Consider the following 20,824-nt stretch of genomic DNA (forward strand, 5'->3'; position numbering starts at 1 on the left):
CAGCTATTTTTTTTAAAAAAATGAAATTTTCAGGAAAGTGGATGGAACTAGAAAAAGTCAAATTGAGTGAGGTAACCCAGACCAAATAATAGTGAAGTGTGGGTGTGAGAAGTTTCAATTGAGGGTACTGCTGACTGTAGAGCCCACAGAAAATTGACTCTCAACACCCATATGAAATGAGGAAGGAATGGGCACTGGGCGTGGTATGCATCACGCTAGAAATCTCTGAAAATGTTTCCCTGAGGAGTGGTGAGACTTATCCACATCCATTTGAGAATACAGTCTTTTTAATATTTATTTATTTAATTCTATTTATTATGTATACAATATTCTGTCTGCGTGTATGTTGGTCAGAAGAGGGCACCAGACCTCATTACAGGTGGTTGTGAGCCACCATGTGGTTGCTGGGAATTGAACTCAGGACCTTAGGAAGAAGAACAGGCAATGCTCTTAACCGCTGAGCCATCTCTCCAGTCCCGAGAATACAGTCTTAAATTATCCTCATGTGGGGTTTGAGTCTAGTGGATTCTTCTCAAATTTTCTTGGAAATTCTAGGAAATATGAAACCAAAAGGCTTATGTAAATTGATAGAAAAATGATGACATGTTTTTGAAAAGTTCACCCATCAAAGCTTATGCTGCTTAGATAAATGATGGATTATTTGATACAGAAAGCCTAATTACTTGTTAATATAATCTTTGTTTCAGCTGTCTGGATTTCTTTTTATAATTCTCATGCATATCTTGGTTTGCATATTTATTATTGTATATAATACTTGTAGTTATGAAGACATTCAGGCAAGAAAGGGGTAAGTTAGAAAAGCTAAGGTTCCATGAACATGTTATGTTGGTTTCTGTGTAACCCAGAGTGTAGCCCATAGAGAAATACACAGATGCAAGTTTATCTGTCGGGTTTTTTTCAACAATAAAATAAATAGACATAACAACCATTCTGCTTGCCTTTGTGGTTTGTTGTAAGGGGTGCTCACAATAGTTCACCTCCTATAAGATAGGAATATGCAATGAGCTTTTACTTCGGAAGCTTCAAGCTCTAACGAATTCACTTTGAATGGTAAGCTGATTCTACTTATAATTCATTGAATTGCATTGATTGTTTGCATGACAGTCTATTAAAACCTCACTATTTTCAAGGGTGTTTCTCAGTCTTCATATTTTTGGTCTCTGGCCCTTGACTTTTATCATGTTCCAATTTCCTCTTTCTTTCTTAATGCCCCTTGTTTTTACTCCATGTATAATTGTCCTTAACTTCCCATTATAACCTTTTCTACTTATTGATTAGATCACCAACATTCATAATTTCAACTGTGACTTCTATCCTGGAAATTTTCATATATCTTTATCTGCAAAATTCTTTCTAATCTTCCAGACTCCAAATGGTATTTACAGATTTAAATTTCTTTAATGTAAGGCAGAGTTGAAAAATAAAACAAAATACCACACCAAAAATGAGTGACTGTGTATGGAAAGATGGATCAATGGATGGGGTGCTTGCCTCCAAGCTTGCTGCTCTGAGTTTGATCCCTGGAACTTGTCCATATGGAGGAAGGAGAGAGTTGACTTCTACTATATGTTCTCTGGACTTTACAGACACGCTGTGGAACATGGGCTTCCATATATACACACAAAATTAATAAATAAATATGATTTTTATTTATTTTTTTTAAACTTTTATTTATTTATTTAACTTTATTATGTTCGTTGGTGTGAAGGTGTCAGATCTCATGGAACTGCATTTTCAGACAGTTGTGAGCTGCCATGTGGGTGCTGGGAATCGAACCCGGGTCCTCTGGAAGAGCAGTCAGTGCTCTTAACCGCTGAGCCATCTCTCCAGCCCCTAAATATGATTTTTAAAAACCCAAGTGGGCCAGACAGTGGTGGCTCTTGCTTTTTATCTCAGTATTCAGGAGGCAAAGGCAGGCAGATCTCTGAGTGGAAGGTCAGCTTCAGGACAGTCAGGGCTATGGAGAAAACCCCTGTTTCAAAACTTTCAAGAGGACTCAGGGTAGCACACTTCTGGTCTCTGTGGGAGTGATAATAGGGGAAAAGAAAAGTAGCCCTGATTTTTAAAACTAAACGACCTCTATTTGTAGTAGGAAAGTGAGTCTTTGAGCTCACTAGCTAGCTATAGTATTTGTGCTTACCAGTTGTGTTAGTGCTAAGCAGTTCAGTGGTGCATTCTAGAGGCATAATGGGTCCCCTAAGGAATCATACTGTCCAAGTCCCCCCTCTCCCTGTAGGCATCTGTTGACACTCTACTGAGCAGAAAGTCTCTAATGTGAATATGAGATGTCCAATTCCGTATTCTCTCATCTAGACACATTGCACTTCTACCAGCAAGCCTGGTGTCCAGGCCAGTGTTTCTCCCAGTACTGTTGACAGCCAGGAGTTATAACTATTCCTAGCTAGGAAAAGGCAAAGGGCCGGGTGATAGTGGCACTTGCCTTTAATCCCAGCACTCAGAGAGGCAGAGTTAGGCTGACCTCTGTGAGTTCAAGGACACCCTGGACTACAGGGGGAGTTCCAAGATAGCCAAAGATTCACAGAGAAACCCTGTCTCAAAAAAAAAAGTCAAAAAAGAAAGAAGAAAAGGCAAGGGAAGAGAAGGACATGAATTAGAAAATGGTATAACATAAGTTGTTTGGAGGTCACAGAACCTGTGGCAGCACTCTCTGTTTCTCCTATTAAGAACTCCATGTTTAGATCTCTCTAGCCCATTCTATAATTGGGTCATTGATTTCCTTGCGTTGTATATTGAGCTTTGTGTATCTGGATATTGATCTTCTGATTGATGTATAAACCAGCAAATTCTGTAGATTTCTTCATTCGATTGGTTGTTTCTTTTGATGAACATAAGCTTTTTAGTTTTGAGCCCAGTTTTTGATTGTTGACCTTAATTCCTTAGCAAATGGTACCCAATTCAGAATGTCCTTTCCTACACCTGTATCTCAGAGAAGACCTGTCTGTTTTCTTCTAGCACTTTTAGTATTTCAAGTTTTGAATTGAAAGTCTTTGACTAATTTGGGATAATTTTTATGTAGGAAAGTCAATTGTGCATGGGTCTACTTTCATTCTTCTTCAGGTGAATATTCCCTTTTCCTATCAGCATTTGTTAAAGATGCTGTCTTATCTTCAGTGTATACCTTTTGCCTCCAGTAAAATGCCCATGCTTGAGTCTTGTATTTTGTTTCTTTGGTGTACATGTGTATTTTTGTGCCAATATCATATTGTTTTTTGATTATATATCTTGACATCTGGAAATCCTCTAGTATTCTTCTTTTTGCTCAGTTTGCTCAATCTGTGGTGTTTTTGACTTTATATGAATTTTACAATTTTTTCAGATTTCTGTGAAGAATGTTGTGGATATTTTGATTCGGATTGCATTGGGCCTGAAAATTGTAGGGTGGTCATTTTTATGTATTAATTCCTCTGACCCATGAACCCAGGATACTGTCCCACATTTTAGTGTATTTTTCAATGTCTTTTCTCAGAGATTTTTGGTTTTTATTGTAGAGGTCTTTCACCTCCTTGGCTATGTTTACATAAAGATATTTTGCTGTCTAAAATGCTATTGGAAATGGGAGTGTGCCCATGATGTCTTCTCCGCGTGTTTGTTGGTGGTGTCATTGCATGGCTTTAACAATCTGGTGTGTGAAGTGTCTTAGAAAGGGGGTCGTTATTTGATCTGTGGCCTAGTCACTTATTTCAAAAACACCTGGGTATTAGCCAGTGATAGACTCAAGACAAAAGGAGGGAGGGTTTTCCTTCTCATACCCCTCCCCTTTCATAATTAGCCATCCTGTCTTAACTTAATAAAACTGGTATCTTTCTAAGAAAAGGAACAGATGAGCCTGTATTGTGCATATGTGAATCAACAATGCAAAGGAAGTCACCTAAAAATAAACAGGACCCCAGGAAATTAATTCTTGCAGCCCCCCCCCCTTCTGTCACATTGGTTTCTACCAGTTCCCTCTCTTCTGGACTTCTAGTTTCTAGGCCCATGAGAGTTGTACGTTGTGTAAGCCACTTGTTCTGTGGTATTTTGTTAACACAGCTCCAGCTGACTGTATTAACTAACTATTGTATAGCGGGCTTGAACATCCCTCCCACTCCAAACCCTCTGGCATCCTCCTCCCACTTCCCCGCTCCACTTCATATCCCCCCCCCCCCTTTTTAAACCCACGGACTCTACAAGATTGAATTCTGAAGTGACATTTCATCCTTTACTTTCTGTCACAAGTTCATCTTGTTTCCAACTTTCCTATTTAAATTCATCTATGCTGTTTGTCACTAGACTCCAGCTTCCTGAAGAAATGCCAGTGTCTCGTTTTTGTCATATTTGGATACATAATACTTTCTGAATGACCGCTCAAAGGGCACCCCTATGTAATGAAATCCGTAAAGAAACGTTTCTAACATCAATTTTGTGCGTGGGGAATTGGCCAGAATACAAGACAGGATCACTGTCAAAATTCTTGCAAAAGGTTGCCTTATGGCCTTAGGCAGCAACCATGGGCCCACGATGGAAAAAGGGGGAGGGAGTCCCTTCGCCGCCCAGTCTCCCCGAGTCCATCCTCAGTAAAATAACAACAACAACAACAAAAATAATAATAATAATACAAAACCAAACATCAGGTCAGCGAAGCTAGGGCATCAATTTCAAAACGGCAGCGGCACCGCCCACTCTCACAGCCTGTGCTTGTGTATGCGCCCGCGCCTGCGCCATTCCGGTAGCGCAAGGCTCAGCTGAGCAAGCAAACGGAAGGCGCGGAAATGACGTCGAACACTCCAGCGCCGAGGCTCCCTCCGCGCGGTGGCTGCTGGGTGCTGCGCGCCTTGTCCCTCTCGCTCCCCTCCCTGCCCGTCTCCTCCCCCTCGGCTCGTCTGCTCCCTGGCGTGACTCGGCACTCCGCGCTCCGGGGACGACACGTCGTGGTCGTCGCTCCGGTCCAGGCCCCGGCCTCCCGCAGCCCTTCTGGGCCTCTCTCGGCCTTTCTTTTTAAGTTTTGAAGCCGGAAGCGTCGCGGCCGCCCTGCCGGGCTCTCTGTGAGGATGGTGGGAGTGAAGCCGGTCGGCAGCGATCCAGATTTCCAGCCGGAGCTGAGTGGGGCGGGCTCCCGACTTGCTGTGGTCAAGTTCACCATGAGAGGGTGAGGCTGAGTCTGGGCCCTGTTGGCATTCCTCTGTGGGTCCCTTTCCCCCACCCCCGCCTCGTTTTCCGGGTCCCTGTTCTCCTGTCGGCTTCTGCTCTGGAATGTCCGGCGGTGACCACAGCCCAGGCCGCTGCCGGGCCTAGGCCTCGGCTCTAGGGAGCGGGTCTCAGATGTGCATCCGGGACGTCCGGGCGGGCGCAGGGACCATTCTGCTGGGTCTTGCAGGCTCAGGACATGCCAACCCGCCGACTTGAAATTCGCAGATGTGCTCTGCTCTTGGGGGCTGCCCGCGACTTCTTCCAGCTTGTGGGAGTCCCAGCCTCTGCTGCCTGCGCCGGTTCCTGTCTTTCGGAAGAGACGGCGATCGCTTGCATTTTCGTATCTCTCAAGGCTTAATTTTCCAAACGCTTTGCTTTCTCTTCGCCTGCGTTTCTGCAAAGCCTTTGGAAGATGCATCTGTGGATGCCCATCTAGTCCGAATAATGTAGTCTTAAGGCGTAGTTGGTGCCTTTTGAATTAAGTTAATGGGACATAATGTTTTTTCATGTGCATAACATGTTTGTACCATGCTTGGTATTGTCAGGCTCCTTTGTATATGCAGATAACAGACACAGAATACAGTGTATACATGTTCCCGGTTGGACAGGCCTCTGTGGTGACCAAATTACCTTTTTCCCCCTTTGGTTTTTCGAGACAGGGTTTCTCTGCAGCTTTGGAGCCTGTCCTGGAACTAGCCCTTGTAGGCCAGGCTGGCCTCGAACTCACAGAGGTCCACCTGCCTCGGCCTCCCAAATACTGGAATTAAAGGTGTGCGCCATCACCTCCTGACCCAAATTACCTTTTTACCTTAATGATTTTAGGTGATAGAGATCTGAAAAGATGTTAATTGTCTTTGGATAAAGTCACAGTGTAAAGGACACAAAACTGGTGGATCGCTTATCGGGTGTGTAATAATGTTCTTATATGTACACAGGAAGTAGGCCCTAAGAGCGAAAATTCAGCGTGCATTTTTTTTCTTTTTCTTTTTTTTTTTTTTTTTTTTGGTTTTTCGAGACAGGGTTTCTCTGTAGCTTTGTTGCTGGTCCCGGAACTAGGTCTTGTAGACCAGGCTGGCCTCAAACTCACAGAGATCCGCCTGCCTCTGCCTCCCAAGTGCTGGGATTAAAGGCGTGTGCCCCCACCGCCCGGCGCAATTCAGCGTGTATTTACGGAGCTCTTGTATGTAAGCGGTATGTAGTTAGGAAGTTTAGAGATCTTTGAGCACCTGGCAGTTTTTACGCATATACCAACTTGAAGTAATCTAGTCCCAGTACTGCTGTTTATGTAACAGGTTTTCTTGTGCGTGTTGTTAGTTGTGTTGTTTTTTAATCCCGGAGGAAACATACAAATGTAGATAGCGTCAGGCGATTGGGGTACAAATAGACATGAAAACAGCTAAGAGGGGTTCTGTTGGTGTTTGTTTTGAGCCGGTCTTCCCGAGAACTGGAAAGGGGCAAAAAATTAACAGAGGGAAATAGAGTACCCACATGACATGATACTTTTACATTTACTAAATGGAAGAGCTTGGGCCATGGCATATATATTAATACAAGTCTCAAGGGAATGTCGGAACTCTAGAAACGTGTCTGAGCTTTAGCGATGTTGTCGCGTTTTGTAGCTTCTGTACTAGGAGAGTACCTGCACATTTGTTGGCTAGACTACAGCAGAGGAGAGGACGATGGCTTCAAGGCCTCTCATTTTTAGTCCGTCCTTCTAATCTTGGTCAGTTGGAGCTTTTGCGCTTTTGTGGTTCAGTGGTTTGTCCCCCTCACCGTACCAGGGGCAGAGTAATGAGCAGCTAGATTGACGTGAGGAAGGTGGGGGACATGGCTGCTGCTGCAACTCCTGTTAGCAGGCTGCAGCGTGGTTAACACACGCATGGGGATTGAGCTAGATTATACTTACTGTTAAGTGACTCGGTGCAATAAAAACAATTTTGTGAAAACTGAAGGCAAGTTAGTGCTTACATTTAGATCGCATTTTTAGTTTAAAAGAGTATTGAAGTAACATTTATGAATCTAGTAAGGTTGTATTTACCCTTAACATTCTTTCTTACTTTTAAAATATCAAATATCCTTCACGTTTTTTAAACATGGCCAGTCCTAGCATTCATCCCACCCTGAGCTCATTGGCAGCGTAACTGGCTTTATTTATACTGGACTTGCAAATAACCATGTCCAGTAAAGTCTGTCCAAACTGCTCAGGGAAAGCTAATGTTACCTCATTTTAGGTTAAGGGCATAATTTTTTCTAATATCTGATTTTTCACTTCAATGATGTACTTTAAGCTAAATTGCACATGGCTTATCAACCATTGGTCTAAATTAATTTTCCTCAAGCAGTGTATAGATTGCTTTGTTCAAGAAATTTTCAAGAACTCTTCAGTGTTTGTGCAGGGTCTTTGAACATACTAGGCAGGCACTCTATCACTAAGTTACACCCCAAGCCCCATTTTTCTTTTTAGAGTAAAATGTATAGGGCATAACATTGATTTTACTTTTCTTTTTCTTTTTGAGGCTCAGACTAGCCTCTTGTGATCCTCCTGCCATAGCTTTCTGAATGCTGGAATTATGGCTGTTCACCTCCATATGCAGTCACTTCAGCAGTTTGAAAGAGTGTAACGTAGTGGTATTATGTACACTCACAGTAGTACGTCGTCATCACCATTATTTCCTAAAATGGCTTTATCATCCCAAGTAGAAGCCGAACCGGTTAAGTAGTAACTCCCCATCCTCACTTCTCCAGAAGAGCAAACCTGTGAGACCTCACCTTCCCCAGACCCACCTACTTCCCTGGTAGCCTTCACTGCACTTTCTGTCTCTGGGAATTGGCCAATTTAGCCATCTTATGTGAGTGCAACCATAACAATGTATGCTTCTTGGTCATTTCACTTAGCATGCATTCAAGGTGCATCTGTAGCATAGCATGCATCAGGATTGCAAATATATCCCATTGTGTGTATGTACCATTTTATCCATTTGTCTGTGGGTGGACACTTGTGCTTGCTTATTAAAAATAATGAAAACTACTGTGGACATTGGCATATTACATCTTTTTCAATCTCTGCTTTAATTCATTTTAAATACAGATTGCTCTGAACAAATTAACTACAATTCTGTCTGCATTATAATCTTAACATTATAACCCAACAACAGTCCAGTTTATTCTCTTATATTTTCCTGACAAGATGAGACTAAATTGACCTATTTGTACTGTTAAGAGAATTAATTCTATATGTTAGTATCTATTCTGGGGACTGGAAAAATGGCTTAGCAGTTAAGAGCATGGTCTGTTCATTCAAAGGACCCTGGTTCAATTCCTAGCTCCCACATTGGTAGCTCATAACCACCTTTAACTCCAGCTCCAGGGGATATGATGCCCTCTTCTGGCCTCAAAGTCCATCAGACATCAGTGTGATACATGCAGGCAAAACACACAAAATAAATCTTTAAAAAGGCATTTTAAAAACTTCCTATTCTGATAAGATTTTCAAAATACTGTCTCTAAATAGTTGCTTCTTAAATATGGCCAGAATAATTATCAACAGTGCTGTTCTATTGTTTTGGTTACTAACCTAAAAGAACGTATGGTTTCTCCCCCATTTGTATAATAGGAATGATTTTTATCTCGAAATTGTGAGTATATCACTTTTTTCCCCAGTAAGTCAGATCTTCCTGTTATAGACAGTTTACCCTGTATTTTGTTTTCTTATAGAGGGCCTTATTTTGTAAGTGGTTAGGTATCAGTTACCATTCAGGAAGGGTGCTAGTGGTGTTTGTTTGTTTTTTTGATGATTAACATTCAAAAGTACACTAACTACTAAAATATGTACCTGTATAAGTTTTTCAAGGGACCTCATCTTTATAACCAACACTAAGTATAAGAAGTACATCATCATTAACAGTCCCAGGTTCTTGCATCCTTGGGCTCCTTCCCATCACTTTTGGATTCTAACACTGTTAGTTTTGCCTTAACTTAAACTATATGAAAATCAAATTGTATTTTGTAGTCTTACTCTTTTCAAAAGTCTATTGTTTCTTGAAGAGCATGTAGTAGAGCCATTGCTTTATAAAGAACAGCAACTAAACGCTGGAGATCTGTTGTGGACTTTTGAAAATGGTTAAAGAGTTAGAGTCTAGGACGTTATTCTTTGGAGTTTTTATTTTTTGGCTGGGGATTGACCCCAGGGCCAAACGATCTGCTACTGAGCTTTCCCCTAGCCCTGTACTTGGCAGGTGTAAAATGTTAAATGGGGTGACCAGAATTAACGTTTTTGTGAATTGTGAAATGTCACAAGTGGCCAAAGTATATTATCTTATTAATAACGTTTATTAAAATAAACGTGATTTACAGAACCAGTTATGGACATAGCTGTGTTTTAGTAACAACAATACATTCAGAAATGGCCTGTATGAAAGTTACCCTCTCTGGAAAAACAAGCCTTCCGAAATGAGACTTTACAGGGTGCATTCATTTTCTTTATCCATGTTTGTATATATGTTTACACAAGCTTTACTGAAGATAAGAGCAGTGGCTATTGTAGAAGGCAGGGAAGAAGTTAACAGGTTTATGAATATCATTTAATATTAGAGCTGCAAGGAAATTTTTATTAATAAAAACTCAGTAACTCTTTTAAAAGAACTGGGATTGGATTGGATTTATAAATTGCCCTACCTGTGGCCGGCTGTTTTGCTAACTAGAATGTTGGATTTTGAACAGTTTACTTAACTTTTGACCTTCAGTTCTGTTTGTATGTTTTTTGAGATGGGTCTCTCCGTTATGTAGCTGAGGATGCCCTAGAACTTGCTTTGTAGACCATGCTGCCTTCCAGTTTGCAGAGATCAGCCTCCCTCTGCCTCCCCAGTGCTGGAATGGAAAGTGTGCACCACCACACTTAGTCATAATTGTTTTATTTTCTTTTTAAAAAAACTTACTTGCCTATTTTATGTACATGAGTGCTCTGTCCTCATGCACACTAGAAGAGGGCAGCAGATTGCATTACATATGGTGGTGGGTTTTTTGGTGTGTGTGATTTTTCAAGACAAGGTTTCTCTGTAGCTTTGGAACCTGTCCTAGAACTAGTTCTAGTAGACCAGGCTGGCCTTGAACTCATCCACCTGCCTCTGCCCCCGAGTGCTGAAATTAAAGACTGCCTGGCATGCATTACAGATGGTTGTGAGCCATCATGTGGGTGCTGGGAATTGAATTCAGGACCTCTGGAAGAGCAGCCAGTGCTCTCTTAACCACTGTACCATCTCTCCAGCCTGGGTTTTTTTTTTGGGGGGGGGACGGGGGTTCACAATCACTTTTATTTGCAGAGTCTGCTACAGTTGGTTAACAATGCTAGCTATGCTGGCACAATCCAAAGAGCCATTCTCCTTTATAGCATTCAACTAACAGAATCTCTACAAACCAGACCAGGGACCAGCTGGGACATATTTCAACACCAGGGAAGAGGTTGCCCATTCCCTGTTTCCATATATTTTCCAACAAGATTTGTTTTATAGCCAAATGAGAATCAAACTCATAACAAAGCTACTAGCCATCTTCAATATCACTGATTCCCTCCCCACCCCCAGAATAGAAAGCAGAAGGGGGACTTTCCCTAAGAAAAACCTGTTCAGCCAGTTTTTTTAAGTTATTTACTTATGTTAGTGGTATAATTAGAGTTGGTCTGTTTGCTATATTCTTTATTGCCCCACTTGCCTTTATTCTTTTTCTTTTGCTCAATCTTTGATTATACTTATTTTATAATTTTTTACAAAATTTGAGATTATTTTACATAGTGTTTCAAATATCTTCATTTTCAGTAGTTTCATATATATATTAGACTGCTTAAAATTGCCTCATATGTTAGTGATGCCTGAGTTTCTGTGTAGACAGTCTAGTCTGGAATTCACCTACCTCTGCCTCCCAAGTGCTGGGATTAATGGTGTGCACTGGCACACTGAGCTTTGTGCTTTAGTTCTGAGATGGTGGTTGATGGTGTTAGGTTACGAGTGTTTCACCCTTCAGAGTGTGTTACGGCTTGGGATAGTTAACATACACAGACTCTACTAGGAAAATGGCTCAAATCTGAACATTTGAATTTTTTTTTTTTTTTTTTTTTTTTTGGTTTTTCGAGACAGGGTTTCTCTGTGGCTTTGGAGCCTGTCCTGGAACTAGCTCTGTAGACCAGGATGGTCTCGAACTCACAGAGATCCGCCTACCTCTGCCTCCCGAGTGCTGGGATTAAAGACGTGCGCCACCATCGCCCGGCCTTGAACATTTGAAATTTTTGAATGCTCTGTTATCTACACTTTTTGAGGGCTGATATAATATCCAGTTTTGGGGTTTAGGGTCATTTTGAATTCTAAAAGTTTTCAAATAACATGTTCAACCTAATTCATTGTGTGCTGTTAATTAGTAAAGCTTTATGATAGGCCTTTCTTAATTTTTTTTTAAAGCTTTTAACCTCAGGTTAGGTTGTCCTTGTTGTTCCCCATAAATGTTAGAGTATAAATTTGTTAGTTTCATTTTAAAAATTTTGGGATTGTATATTAATCCTAGTCAAGGAGGATTGATTTCTTGACAACACTGACTATTTTTTTTCAGTTTATAGACATGTCTCTTTGTTTTCCTTTGTATTCTTTTGTTGTTGTTTATTAGTTTTGATTTTTTTTTTTTTTTTTGGTTTTTCGAGACAGGGTTTCTCTGTGGCTTTGGAGCCTGTCCTGGAACTAGCTCTGTAGACCAGGCTGGCCTTGAACTCACAGAGATCCGCCTGTCTCTGCCTCCCGAGTGCTGGGACTAAAGCTGTACACCACTGCCCAGCTATATTCTTTCAATGAGAACAAAACAGAAAGATTTTACAGTCTTAAGCCTGAGACCTAATATTGTTTCTGTACTCATTAAAGCGATATTGGTGTTTATCAGTATTATAAATGACCCAGATGGATATATTAGAGTGCCAAGAATATCAGTTTGCCTTATTTTATTTAACCTGATAAATGCTTTTATAGCATAAGTTAGTACAGTGTTTATATTATTTTTCTGAATATAGCTCTGTCTTTCTCACAGGTGTGGACCGTGTTTGAGGATTGCTCCAGCATTCAGTTCTATGAGTAATAAGTATCCACAGGCAGTTTTCTTGGAAGTAGATGTACATCAGTGCCAGGTAAGGCAGAAGAGCCTTTTGTCACTCTGTTTTTCATGAAATAGATCAAAATCCAACATGAAAGTGTTTTATTTCAAGTTTTTTAAAAAATATGAGGTGAAATTAATGCAGTGTTGTTAAAGTAGCAGGTTATCTGGCAGTTCTGTATCTGCTGAGGCATTGGCTTATTAATCATAAAGTTATAGTGGAGAGTTTTTGATAATAGTTAGATTTAATTTCATCACTTATAATCTTATCTTTAAAGTATGTCCCTACCCTCTCCTCAAAGTGGTTATACTCTGCATTGTTGAGAACAGTATATGATAGAAAGCTCAGTTCCTCGTCATCCTAAATACTGTTTTTGGTTTACCTGTTGCAGTAAAAGTAGCTTCAATTTGCATTTCCTTGATTTCCCCATTAACTAATTTTCATCTTAAGAACCTTATTTGTTAAGTTACCTATTCCAAGAGGTTTTCTTTTGGATGTCTTACTTTTTTTGGTAAGTGTTTACTGTGTGTTAGAGGTAAAAGTACTTTGTGTAGTATATTCTGCAAATATTTTTGCACAATCTGAATTGTCTTAAACTTTTCTAATGGTAGGGGAAACCTGACATTGCACACTTTAGTTTTGTTTTCCTACATTAAATGTTAATAGGTAGTATCACTGTCCTTATTTTAGGTATATTAGTTTACGAAAGAAAATTGTTTCATTATCTTTATATTTAATATGTTGAAAATGTACATATCGACTTCACTAAAATATATTGACTTTATTTACCTTAGTTTTTTTAATTATTATACATACTAGGAAATTTACGATCACATGTATGGCTCATATTTCTGTCTCTCTTATTTTTTTTTTAAGGTAGCATTATTCTAGTAGGTCACCTGTGATATTTAGAGAAGATATCCCTTGGTTACCTTTATGCTTTTTTTCTTTGAATGATATATATTCTGTACCTCTTCATACAATCTACATATGTGAGAGGACAGACTTGCTCTGTTGGTTTTTAAGTCTTATCATGAAAAGTTTAAATAGGGTGCTCTGGTTATTATTAATTTCCATTCAGTATTAAAGGGTAGAACTAGAGCAAAACTTAAAAGGATAGCTATTATTTTAATGATGACCCGAAATCAGTTCTGTAAGAGTAGAAAATGGATGAGCGCGCCCCTTTTCCAAGACAGAAAACATTACCATGTCCCTTTCTTTGACAGGTGGTATAGATTGGCTCTTCTTTTTCTAAGCAGCAGTGGTTTGTTTTGACTCATCATTACCTTCCTTATTTTTGTTTTCTTTTGAGACAGTCTTATTTAGCCCTGGCTGACCTGATTTCTCTGTGTAGGACCAGAGGACTCAAACTCAAGAGATCTGCCTGCCTCTGTCTCCCAAGTGCTGGGGTTAAAGGCACCTCCATGCTCAGCCTTTGGTTATTTCTTTTAGGAAAATTCATACTGTGAAATTATAAGAAAGCTGCTTACCATAAAGCACAATTTCTGCTATTATTAGAAGGTAGCTCTTCTGTGGGTAAAGTATATGACAGTAGAACTAATGTCTGAAGAGATAAAGGCAGCTGTTTTCTATGTGGGTGTATGGGTAATGTGGCTGTGTCTCTGTAGAAACTCCCTTATAGGGCTGCCTTTAAATTTTTTTTTTCATTTGTCATGCCTGACTGAGTAATGTGTGCCTGGGTCCTACAGAGTCCAGAAGAGGAAATTGAATCTCCTGGAACTGGAGTCATATAGGTGGTTGTGAGCTGCCATATAGATGCTAGAAATTGAACTCCCATCCTCTGGAAGAACCACCTTCTCTGCAGCCCAGTCTGTTCTTTCTTAAATAATAATTAGGAGTACATTGTTTTACGTTTCTGGTTAGGACTTGTGCTATTTTAATTTGCTTAAAGTTGTAGAATGAAAAATCAAAATGGTATAAGATTTGTTTTTAATTTTTTCACTGTTTAATTTTCCTATTGTAGGGAACAGCTGCCACGAACAATATCTCAGCAACACCTACATTTTTGTTTTTTCGAAACAAAGTGAGAATCGATCAGTATCAAGGAGCAGATGCTGTGGGACTAGAAGAGAAAATCAAGCAGCATCTAGAAAATGATCCTGGAAGCAACGAAGACACAGACATTCCGAAGGGCTATGTATGTCATCAGAAGAGCAAGATCAGTATCTTAAATTTGGTGTTACTTGGTTGAATTGAAATTTACTGTTTTCTTATTAATTCAAAATTTTTTCAAACTAAAGTGGGCTATTGAGTTTTGTTGGTCTGTTATAACCATAAATCTACATTGTAAATCACATTCCCCTAAATTTCTTTTGCTAGATTCTTTGTCACTCGAAATTGATTTCTAAACTATTAAATAAGTCTAGTGCGTGCCTCCCTTCCGTGAGTGGAGAACATGGCATTGAAAACACTTCTCATTTTTATAGTTATGTAAAATGTCCCTTATACCTAACCTCCTATAGTCATTTTTGTTTGGCTTAGAATCAAATGTAACTTTAGTATTAAATGTATTTTAACAATACTTTTTAAATGTTTATGGAGGCTGAAGAACTCAAAGGATAATATTTCTAATCTACATAGAATAGTTCTAGTGCAGTTTTGCATGGTTTGAGATTATTCGGGGAGGAAGCAGAGTTTAGAAATAGTATTTTATGGTATACACTTGTTTCTCAAGTTGAAGTTACTACATTAAAAAGTTTATATTTGGTACAGTAAAGTAAACCAGTGTATCTGTAAACCCTTTAAATTCAAGCTGAAAAACTAGTCAGGTAAACATGACAGCTTGTTTTTGTGTGCATGTTGTGTGTGGGAATCTTTATTTTCTGTTAGCCTATATCATTAGTATTTATTTAAAATAGCACCCAATTAAAAAGTGTAAATTTTTTGAGTTGGGGTTGATAATTACTGAACTAGGTCATTGATACCTATTCTTCTGGTGTGCTAAAGCAAGTTTTGAGAAAGATAAAGTTTATTTACAAGTCAGCCAAGCATAAAGATTAGAAGACAGGTTTCTAATTTGGCCCCTGAGGATGCTTTTGGGATAAAGTAGTTCTAACACTTGGGAAATGGGTTGGAGGAAAGAGGAGGTGGAGTAAGTGGTGTTTTCTGCAGTGTAGTTACTTTGTGTGGGTTCATGGTGCTTGTGTTCAGAAATGATTAGATAAAGAAGTTCCATGGGCACATTTGTCCAGACTCGACTGCAGTGTTAGTGCTTTTAATTGGTTTGACCTAAAGCAAAGCAACCTCTAAATTCCTAAAACATTACTTACGATCTTGTGCTCTATGATCTGCTTTGAGGGGGTTTTATCTATAGCTAAGCTAGTAAGAGTCTACTAATGTGGTAATTTCATGATCACCTTTGATTTTAGTCCTTTTAGTACCAGGACCTGAGTACCAGGAACTGAGGTTGTGTGTGTCTGCCCACCTGGGGATCATCCCTGGGTCAGATTTTAAGTATCTCACAGGAAGCCATATACTCTGTAAAACACTTAAACACAGTTAAGAATAAGGAAAGCATAGGAAAATACTATAAGAACCCTGCTCTTACCTGGATGTCATGAAAGGAGGAGGGGCCCATAAGGGCTCATACAGAGTACTGTTTAGGGCGAATGGGATTAGGTTGTTGATGCTTGCTAGCTTGTCCTTGTCGCTTAGGATTTGCCCTCTCATGAAGTCCTGGAGACAGAGATCATCTTTTGATGATCGGATTTGTTGGTGTTGTTAGCTTCTTTTGGTTTGGTGGGGTTTTTTTTGGTTGTTGTTGTTGTTTTTGGTGTTGTTTTTGGTGTACATTTATTTTTGCTGTGTATGGTTTGGTTTTATTTGAGATGGGGTCTCATGTAGGTTGACCTCAGACTCAATGTGTGCCCAAGGTGGAGCCTCAGCCCTGTGTTTCTTACAGCTGCTTCCCAAGTGCTGGGTTACAAGTGTCCTGGGTCCCCTTGAGAGGCTTCTGGGATACACAAAATATATACTTACAATTCATAAGTTCCTTGTAGTAAGTGTCCTGGGAAATACTGAGACCTAAAAGTTAGATTTCTAATACTTTACCATATAGGGTAAGCCTAGATTTTGCTTTAATAATTAGTGATAGATTTCAGTCAGAAATTCAAAGGAAAAGACCATTATAAAAATTTCAGTAACTGTTTTAAAACAAACATTTTCTTCAAAATTGCTAAATCTAGAAAGAATCATAGATCTGAGTCTTTATAATTTTTATGCTAAAGCTAAGTGCTTTGCCTAAGTTTTTTATTTCTTTTGTTTCAGATGGATTTAATGCCTTTTATTAACAAAGCTGGTTGTGAATGTCTTAATGAAAGTGATGAGCATGGCTTTGACAACTGTTTACGAAAAGACATGTCCTTCTTGGAATCTGACTGTGATGAGCAGGTAATTGGGCGCCTATGTTAAAGCTAGTAGGCACTGTCATTCTCCGTGCTCGTTTCTCTGTAGTGTTCTCCTTATGACTACATCCCGCTGACTCCTATCCCATCTCCTTTCTGTGTGAGGTGCCCTGTGCTCTGAAGAACATTGCAGCGCTCATGATTGGCCCCACCGCTGCTTAGATTACCACCATCACTTGGTTGTTTTTTAAGAACTGCTTTCTGTGTTTTTCCTATCCAGATAGTTTGTGTCTGAGCAATAGCGATTGTCTAGGTAAGCCTTCCCGTAGAAGACTGTCTGCTTAGTCCCAGATAAAAACACTGTTTTCTTCTTTCCCCTGTGTTGCTTTTGCCACGGAGAAAGAAGGGTAAACACCTATCATGTCATCTTTATCTTCTGGGTGTTGCTTTCCTTAATTTACTCCCTATTCCACTGTGTGGGAAATTTTTCTCTTCTACTCGGTCACCAAAGTTTATAAAGTCTGAAGTCTGCATGTTTGTTGCATCTTCTTGTAAGAGTTAATGACTCTTTGCTGTCATCTTTCGGATGTCTTGCTGACCTGCTCTTTCTAGCTTTCCCTCACCTGCTTTTTCCCAGCATTTCAGCTCCTTGCACATGTCATGCTTGCTGTTTGGACCCATTATTAATAAGTCAAGTATAAAAAGTAAGTTGAGTAACCAAAGGAAATAGTCTAGCTGTTTTCTTAGACCTTAGTATAGTTTTGAAATAAGTCTAAACCCTTTCTTCTATCTAGGGTTACTTCAGAACTATGATTCATACTGTATTCCTGTGTATAGTGGCCTAAAAACATGGCAGTGTAGACTGTAGCATTGTCTACAGCTTTGCTGAAATCTTATGTTAAGGGAAGTCTTTCTTACAGGGTAGGAGTTTAGCAGTAAACAGTTTTGGATGGAAAGAAACTTTATGGATAACTTAGAGCTTCTGAGAGAATCTAGACAGCATTGGTGTCTTAGTTCCTTATGTGGCCTTCTAGAGAAATTCAGAATGAAGTTTGTGGAGGCCTTTCTTCCTTCCACCACTTCAGAGCATTGTGTACACTGAGCCACATTCCTGGTCCCAAGAGTCCTGCTTTGTGAATTTTAGGTCACAGTTCATGTGAGGGTCCATCTTTCTGCATGACTGCATTACCTTTCAGTAGTCACGTGATATGACTAAGTATTTGACACACTAGAAAAATGTGTTACATATTAAAATTTAAGAACTACATTTATTTTATTTAAGAATTTTGTTTCATTTGTGGGAATGTATGTTACTTGCCAGTTTTTAGGTCACAAGATCTTAGTTTTTTTTTTAAATACTTATCTTTGTATCACATTATGCCTGGTGCCCTTGGAGGTGCAAGAAGAGGGTGTTGGATCCCCGGGACTGGAGTTACAAATGCCTGTGAGCAACTGTGTGGGTGTGAGAATTGAATGCTGGTCGTCTGGAGAAGCAGTCAGTGCTCTCTCCAGCCCCAGATCTAGATCTTAAGTTCCTTTACCTAAATTACTTTTTTCTGCCATTCTTTACATAAGTAATTGATAGTGGCTGTTCTTAACTGTCAAACTAATGAAGTTAATTTCAGCATACAGAATCTCTTTATTGCAATGGTTTTGTTAGATGAACTAGATTTGTGCCACCTTTATGTTAGCTCCCCTTAGCCTTTTTTTTCTTTTTAATTCATGGTGTTGACAAGTCATTTTGTGCTGAAACTGTTTCCCTCACAGCTACTTATTACTGTGGCATTCAACCAACCTGTTAAGCTGTATTCCATGAAATTTCAAGGACCAGATAATGGTGAGTAAAGGACGGTTAATTAAAAACTGACTTTCTATTTTGTTAAGCCTGTTAGCTTACATTTAAAACTTTTTTAAAAAATATTTATTTATTTATTATTTATACAATATTCTGTCTGTGTGTATGCCTGCAGGCCAGAAGAGGGTACCAAACCTCATTACAGATGGTTGTGAGCCACCATGTGGTTGCTGGGAACTGAAAAATAGAGGTCGTTCTTCCATGTGTTCATTGAAGATTATAAATAGCCAAGTAATGTGGAATTATTAAGAATTAAAGTAAAAAAAATTTTTTCCCCTTAATTTACAGAGTACGGATTCTTCCTCTCATTTCTAGATATTTAACAATATTTTTTTTAGAATCAAAAATAATGATTGGCCAGGCCTCTTGAGTGCTGGGATTAAAGGTGGCGTATGCCTCCATGCCTGGCCAAGGGTTTGTTTAATAATGTCTACTTGTTTGTTTTTATATACTTTCTTATGTTAATAAGTTTTCAATAATAAAATTTTATGAAGTACTTGGTAGATAAATTCTATGGAAATTAGTATGATTAAATCAGCCACATATCTGAGTTTTAAGTCATATACTGGCAGTGAAGGAGTTAAGTGGTGTAAAATGGGCATATTTCTTATCTAATATCTAAGAAAAGATATACTAATTTATGATTAATTTCTTTTTGGATAAGTGTTAATGCTAATGATGTTTTCCTCGTGGGTAACAAAATATGCCAGTTGATGGCAACCATAAAACTTAGTATATTGTTTATTTTATAAAAGGTTGTTCACCTGCATATACTATCAAAATCCATTGCCACCTTCCATGTAGCTCCTCACTGATAATGTTGTATTTATTATAGTGTAACTTGTCTTTCTGTTTTAAGACAGAATCTCACCATGTAGCCCTAGCTGACCTGGAGCTTGCTATGTACATCTGCCTGCCTATGCCTCCCAAGTGCAGGGATTAATGGCGTACCACACCACACCAGCTCCTAGTGTGGCTTTTGGCACTGAAGGCAGAAACTTGTTTCTGTGTATACTCATATGTATACTCGTGTGTGTGTGTGTGTGTGTGTGTTTATTTCTAATATTTAGCAGATATTCTAATGTAGAATGAAACTGGGCTAAGAAGATACCAGCAAATGAGTATTAGAAGAAAAAGATTGACTGTCAATATTCAGATTTTTAGAACTTTTAGTAGAGGGTTTTGAAGTTGTGTATGTTGTTATGTGTCAATATATATGTGGCCCTACACAGGTTCTGTATAAGATGCATTGATGATATAGGAAAATATAGTGTGTTTGTAGTTTTAGCACTTCAATTCTTTCTCTAAACCATTTTATAGGTCAAGGTCCTAAATATGTAAAAATTTTTATCAACCTACCCCGATCTATGGATTTTGAGGAGGCAGAAAGGAGTGAGCCAACTCAAGCTCTGGAACTGACAGAAGATGACATTAAAGAAGATGGCATTGTCCCTCTTCGTTATGTTAAATTTCAGAATGTTAACAGTGTAACTGTGAGTTCATTTCCTTACTGTATCTTCTATAGTTGGTGAGCAGCAGGGCTGTCTTCTGTGTCCTCGGTGATTCTAAGTGATTGTTTAAAGTAAGTTTGTCCGGTAAATTTGAGGACTGGAGGATGATTCATGGGATTTGTTTAATTTTTCAAATTGTAGTCTTTCAGTGTAGTTACTATAGTATTACTAAAGCTGGCTTTTTTTTTTTTTTTTTTTTTTTTGGTTTTTCGAGACAGGGTTTCTCTGCGGCTTTGGAGCCTGTCCTGGAACTCGCTCTGTAGACCAGGCCGGATCACAGAGATCCGCCTGCCTCTGCCTCCCAAGTGCTGGGATTAAAGGCGTGCACCACCATCGCCCGGCTTAAAGCTGGCTTTTAAAAAAGGATTTTTTGTTGTTGTTGTTTTGGTTTGGGTTTTTTTTTGTTTGTTTGTTTTTGTTTTTGAAACAGAATCTCACTCTAGCCTACTTTGGCCTGAAATGTACTATATAGCCTGCGCTGGCTTGGAACTCACAACAGTCCTTCTGTCTCAACCTTCCAAGTTCTAAAATTGTAGGCATGAGTCACTATGTCCAGCTAAAAATGACCTTTTGCAAAGATGGTCTTACATTTTAAGACACAGCTAAGGTGTATCTGGATGTTGGATACTGCCAGAGATGGTTTTGAGTGGAATGAAAGGAGAGCTCAGCCAGAGAGCTCTGACTCAAGCCGTGCTAGAATGATGCGATGCCTTAGTATCGAGGGATAATCAGAGAACACTCTTAAGTTCTTTTCAGGAGGGTT

General features: G+C 39.3%; 1 protein-coding gene across 5 annotated transcripts in view; it reads left to right on the forward strand.

The window, feature by feature from the left end:
* Positions 1–4,802: 4,802 nt before the first annotated feature.
* Txnl1 (thioredoxin like 1) overlaps positions 4,803–20,824 on the forward strand; it is a 28,796-nt gene continuing 12,774 nt past the window's right edge. For 3 of the 5 annotated variants that reach the window (XR_012910271.1, XR_012910272.1, XM_075968489.1), the window contains exons 1-6: positions 4,864–5,167; positions 12,268–12,364; positions 14,316–14,489; positions 16,619–16,741; positions 18,463–18,532; positions 19,871–20,043. Coding sequence is in view for 2 of the 5 variants with exons in the window: in XM_075968489.1 (XP_075824604.1) it covers positions 5,070–5,167; positions 12,268–12,364; positions 14,316–14,489; positions 16,619–16,741; positions 18,463–18,532; positions 19,871–20,043 (735 nt within the window). In the remaining 3 variants the exon portion in view is untranslated. Of the gene's footprint in view, positions 5,168–12,267; positions 12,365–14,315; positions 14,490–16,618; positions 16,742–18,462; positions 18,533–19,870; positions 20,044–20,824 lie in introns of all 5 variants that reach the window. The other 2 variants (XR_012910273.1, XM_075968490.1) reach the window with 1 other exon arrangement.

Source organism: Microtus pennsylvanicus, chromosome 4, assembly GCF_037038515.1.
Source record: "Microtus pennsylvanicus isolate mMicPen1 chromosome 4, mMicPen1.hap1, whole genome shotgun sequence".
In the NCBI taxonomy this organism is placed as follows: domain Eukaryota; kingdom Metazoa; phylum Chordata; class Mammalia; order Rodentia; family Cricetidae; genus Microtus; species Microtus pennsylvanicus.